General features: G+C 54.2%; 1 protein-coding gene across 4 annotated transcripts; it reads right to left on the reverse strand.

Annotated features, from left to right (window-relative positions):
* Positions 1-1516: 1516 nt before the first annotated feature.
* Positions 1517-5230, reverse strand: Gfra4 (GDNF family receptor alpha 4). Of its 4 annotated transcripts, none has more exons than XM_034495919.2 (6): positions 5170-5230; positions 3581-3944; positions 3422-3531; positions 3207-3341; positions 2343-2434; positions 1517-2193 (listed from the first exon to the last, which is right to left on the reverse strand). In XM_034495919.2, exons 1-6 carry the CDS (start codon positions 5228-5230, stop codon positions 2143-2145), a joined length of 813 nt encoding a protein of 270 aa, XP_034351810.1. In that variant the 3' UTR covers positions 1517-2142. The 4 variants fall into 4 exon arrangements, with proteins under 4 accessions (XP_034351810.1, XP_034351808.1, XP_034351809.1 ...); XM_034495917.2 differs by having other exon boundaries at positions 1517-2269; XM_034495918.2 differs by lacking the exon at positions 5170-5230 and adding an exon at positions 4804-4890 and having other exon boundaries at positions 3581-3942.
* Positions 5231-5618: the final 388 nt, after the last annotated feature.

A 5618-nucleotide genomic window follows, 5' to 3' on the forward strand; every position in this document is an offset into this window, starting at 1 on the left:
AGCCCAGGCACAGGGCCAGGACCACTGTCTGATGCTTCCTGGCAGGATGTGGAGGCTGACAGTTGTAATGGAAGATGTGGGGGGACACAGATGGACTCAGCTTTAAGGCACCGTGCCAAAGAGCACCAGACAGAAGCCAAGGCCTTTTTAGGTAGAAGTAACAGAAACCAAACAGGCAATTCTACTAGTTTCCTGGAACTGTTATAGCATTTGCCAGTCTTGGTAGTTTAAAAACCAACAAAGTCTTCTCAGCACTGTGGCAGAGCTGTGCCCTCTGGAGGCTCCTGGGATCCAGACTCTCCTTGATGTTACACTGGCTTCAGACATGTCCCTTGCCTATGGCTGCATAGGCACTCCAAGCTCTGCCTGCCCCTCAACTACCTCTCTCTGCACTGGTTTTATAGAGGAAACATGAGATTGTGTTTAGGACCCGCTTGGGTGAACTCAAGATCTGTAACATGATTGCACCTTTACCGTATAGAGTGACTCTTCAGCCCCAGTGTGACACATTTGCCAGTGCCTGGCTTAGAACAGTGACCACCACCAGCTGTGGAACTTGACTGTCTGCACTTCATCTTCCTACTGGCTTTGGAAGGCCTATATCCACACTTTCAATCCAGAACTGTACTTTTATTTAGAGTCATTCTCACTTTTAAAAATGTCTTCGTGGTTAAGAGCATTGCAGAGAGCCTGGGTTCAATTCCCAGGACCTACATCAAGTGGCTCACAGCCTCCTGGACTCCCATAAGGAAATCATCAGACAGACACTTCATCCTGTGTTGGAGCCACTCTGTGGATGTAGTGAGCAGGGCAGAGTGACACTTTCCTTACTCCCTGGCCGTGACACACCCTGCCTCTCCCACCCACTCGTGCAGAGGTGTCCACTTCCATGCAGGTGGGGAAGGGAATTCTCTTTGTGAAATGGGGAGTTTGGACCCTGCTTCACTCTCACTCTCACCCAATACCTCCATTGAGACCATCCCAGCTATACCAGGTGACCTGCTGGCTGTGACTCTCCTCAGCAAGAGGCCCATGACCCACACTGGGCCATTAGCATATCATCCACAAATACTGGAGAGGAAGAATCCCTTTCTCTTAGCAAGCTCCACTGAGATGCTGAGAGTAAAAGCTCCAGCATGGCGGCATCCTAACCTACCCTTCAGTGGGACATTTTCGAGCTACCGAGCAGCTATGTGAAGACTAGCCATCAAAAGATCCTTTGAACCCTGGAGTCAGATGTGCCTGAAGCCCAGTTTGCTTAGGCATTTCCTCAACCCAGTTTGACCTGTCAAGAGAGACCTGACAAAAGCCCAGAGCTCACTGCTAATGCCATCAAGCACTACCTTTGAGTTTGCAAAGGAATTACAACACATGCACTCAGTCTCAGTTGCTGGCTGCTGCTCCTGAGATGGATATATTCATCCTCGGGTATTCAAGAGCAGTTCTGGAGGTATCCAAGGCCACACAGGTCTCCACATTTCCAGGTCAGATAACAGCAAACCAGGTTGGTCTCAGTGCACATGGGTTTATTGAGCTGGTGTGCCCACTGCAGGTGCTGGGGAAACCACAGCAGGGAGAGGCTGGGAAGCCAGTGGGATGCTGAGCAGGAAGGACCCGAGTCTCTTTAATGCCTACACAGCACCATATCATAGGCGACAAGCAATGTCAGTGCTGGTCCTGGAGCATGGGTAGGCCTAGTAGTGAGTAATGGCTAACTGGGAGGGTATTTAGACTTCAGTCTAATAAAATAAAGCTAAATAAAGCTAACTGGAGGCAATCTTGTCTGTCAGTCTGTTCATATGATCTCCTGAGTACCCTGTCTTCTTGGAAAAGGACAGTTCCAAATTCTAGGAGTCGGGGCTAGTCTCTCTCCTGCTCTGTAAGCCCAAGGCGCCCAATGCGGCTTCATCTAATCAATGGTGCTTATCTCCAGGATGGTGAAGAAAACAGACAAGATGCCTACTGACAGGAACACAGGCTTTTCAGTCAGACCCTACCCTCCAGCCCTCACTCCAGGGGACAGCCACACAGGGTTCAGACCTGCAAAGGACAGCAGACCTGAGGGCAAGGGAGTTTCAGGTCAGTGAGCAGTAATCCAGAGACACGGTGGTCAGCTGTGTTGTCCATGGCTCACCTTCCTAATTAGAGCAGGGCCTGGAGAGCCAGGGCAGTGAGAATGGGTATCGAGGACACCTTGGGAGTGAGAACAAAATGGGGACAGTTTCTGCCTCCATCCCTTCTCAGGCCACTCATGCCCCCCACCCCGGGCCTGCCTGGCAAGGGTAAGTACAGAAGGGACTGATGCAGAAACTGCCAGCTCCCTGTCCTCTCCTCACACCTACCTTCGGGAAACAGCACCCAGCATTCTGGTAGGGGTTCCGCTGGTCCTGTAGAATTGATGGCTGGAAGCTGTTAAAGGCCTGTATGGCACCATCTATAGAGTGGAGAGATCCAGAGAAGGCTTGGGCGGAAAACCCTAGAAACGGCCCCACTCCCTTGGGACAAAATGAGACACACCCTGGAATCTGCAAGGCATGACCTGAGAGGGAGGGTCACTGTGCTAAGAGTGACCCACCAACTGCTAGTGAGGTTGACAAGCTCCCCCCAACCCCTTACAGGTCAACACAATCCGGATTACTAAGAATTTAACTCTCAGCTACTAAGTGGCAGAGACAGGCTTCAAACAAGCCCCCAGAAATCTGGAACCCAGCCATTCCACCCCGAAGCAAGAAGAGCAGTGTTGAGTTAGGAGCACGTGGAGGAAAGGGTCTCCTCATTGGTGTCAAAGGGAGTCTCAGCCAACCCCAGGCCACTGGACACGTTTAACTCGTCCTTTCTGCCCTCAGAGATTCCTGACACCTCTAGAATTCTCTAGTGATCCGATATCTGGTCTCTGGAAGCAGCTACTCAAAGAACCTCAGTTTCTTTCCATCAAAAAAAAAAGGGGGGGGCTCACATCAGCCAGCAAGATGGGTCAGCAGGCACTTGCCACCAAAACTGACAACCCCAGTGTTATCCCTGGGGACCCACATGGTAGAAAGCGAGACTCTCACAAGTTGTCCTCTGACTTCCACCCATGCACCAAGGCATGTGCACACTGTCCATCACCCACACCAAATAAAACGCGATGTAAACATTTTAAGGGCCAGGCGGCTTGGACTGGGCCATAGACGTCCGTGGCTCCCCGGACTATCCAGCTCCCTCACCCAAGCAGGGGTTCCTTGTAAAGAGCTTTCGGAAGGCTTCACACTCTTCGCGCCGGTTTCCGCTGGCCTCGCAGCCGCACCAGGGCGCGACACGCGCGCTCACGTTGTCCAGGTAGTTGGGGGTGACCACGGTGCCTGCGGGGACCCCCAGGGCGTGTGACGGGCGCCCGGAGTCTGCCTCCGCCGCCCCGCCCTCCCGAGGCCGCCCGGCGTACCTACGAGGCCTGCGTAGGCGCGCAGACACCGCGGACCCCGCTCCTCCGGGCAGCCGTCGCGGGAGCCGGGCACGGGAGCGCACGAGGCCTGGAAGGCAAGGAGACGGGGCCTGCGCGCGCCCGGACGCCGGTGAGCGGCCCAGCCCGCCCCGCACGCACCGGCACAGGCGGCTGCGCTCGCAGCGGTCCAGGGGCTTCAGGCAGGAAGGCGGCGCCGGCCCGGGGCCCGAGAACGCACAGGCGGGCGCGAAGGTCTGGCGCCGTCGCTCGGCGCACGCGGGGCCTTCGCATCCGCAGAAGAGCAGCGCATGCGTGAGCGCCGGAGGCCCGCGGGCGAAGAAGCGGCGCAGGGCACGGCGGCAGCGGGAGCGCACGCAGCCCCCGGATCCCGGCCAACCCCCGGGAGCCGCCCGGCCCAGGCATCGCGCCACGTACTCCGAGCGCAGTTGCTGGCACTGCTCGTCTGCAGTGCACGCCTCGGCCGCGTCCACACAGCGATTCCCGTCGGTGGAGCACGCAGACTCTGGTGAGGGGCGGGCAGGCTGCAGTCTTTCGTGCTTGGTTCTCCACATTCCACACCCCAGAATTGGGGGGTGGGTACCCAAACCCAAGAGGAGAGAGTGTGGCCCTTAAGCGTGACCTGTTGATTCTGAAGAAGGAGCATGAGCAGGTCCTAGGGATAGCTACCCAGGTCGTGAATGGGTGTAATACTCAGAGATTGGGCTTGACCTTTCCCCAGAAGCTGAGGTTCAGTCTCCACCACCATCTCCAGAACCGGCACATGCATCCACAGAGGGTCTAATGGGCCCTTTTCATCCTCCCCACCTCCACCTGACAGGACACTGAGGCTTAATGGACACATTGGAAACGGCACTCATCCTCCTCCTCTTGATACACTGGTGTTCTCTTCTCTGACACATGGAAAGCCTTTGAGTAAATCTATAGGTTTCTGGCCCTCCTTCCATTCTGTCTTGTGCCTCCTGACCCCGTCCAGATACTTCTTCATTGATCTGAGTTTAACTCATCTTTCCCCATCGGGACTCTGGCTCTGGACCACAAAGGGGAATTCTGAGCATTGGATTCGCCAGACAGGGACTATATATTGAGTAGCACATTCAGGCCCTGGCTTCCAGATGTGGATTCAGACAGACCCCTGATGGCAGACCATAGGACTTCATCTTGAGACAGACCTGGACATTTATCAGTAGTTTCAGTGAAGATGTAGATAAGTCACAGATGACAACTCATTCAGGGAAAATAGAATGCCTGACCCCTCTGGAGTAGCATCAGTAGACCTGGCAGCTGTGTCTGAACTTGCCACTGGACATATGTAAATTCAACCAAGTCACCAAATTCAGGCTTATGGCACTTCCTTTTCCCACCCTGTTATCTCTCTGGCATCCCAGACTCAGTAAAATTGCCTGGCCTGGTCTCTCATCCATCACCCTTAAATGTGCTCCACTCAACATGGCATGGCTCAGCTCTAAGAGACACCATGAATCAGTAGGAAACTCCCAAGAGCAGGAGCTCTGAGGACCACATTGGGGGTTGGGTGAGGGAAGGAAAAAGAAAGTTCCTGGGGCACAGGTATCAAGGCTAGATTTGGGAAGGGTGGCATAAGCCATTTTTGGACATCCCTTTCAGCAACCAGCTTTTTCTTTAGTAACTCTCTTGCAATCCCACCTTGTTCCTGAGGCTCAGGGCCAGAGAGGGCAGGGGCCAGGGCCAAGGAGGAGATGGGCTCTCACCCAGCAGCAGCAGCAGCAGCAGCAGCAAGAACAGCAGTGCAGACTCCAGACAGCAAGCCATAGCGGCTGGCAGAACCCCAGTTGGACAGATGCTTCTTCCTAGAACCTGTTAAGCCTGGAGGGCAGTGGACACCTGCTGACAGGTGTGCTCCTAGCTTTAGAGAGGAAGTAACATCCTGCTGGCTTCACTCTGTCCCCACCCCCAGACAGCACCTTCAGTGGATCCAAAGTCACTAAGCCAGGGCCTGAAATTACCTGGATAGATCCAGAGTGCCTGACTGCCTTTTGTACACAAGTGTGAACGGTTCCTACTGGGGGTGGGGTGGAGGAAGCTTCATGAGACTCAAAAATTAAGCAAGAATTAAACCACACAAGTCCAGAAATGCTGAAACCTATGAGATTCACAAATCCCCATCTCAAGGTTATAAGTAACTTCTGAAAGAAGACAT

Source organism: Arvicanthis niloticus, chromosome 2 (genome assembly GCF_011762505.2).
Source record: "Arvicanthis niloticus isolate mArvNil1 chromosome 2, mArvNil1.pat.X, whole genome shotgun sequence".
Classification (NCBI taxonomy): domain Eukaryota; kingdom Metazoa; phylum Chordata; class Mammalia; order Rodentia; family Muridae; genus Arvicanthis; species Arvicanthis niloticus.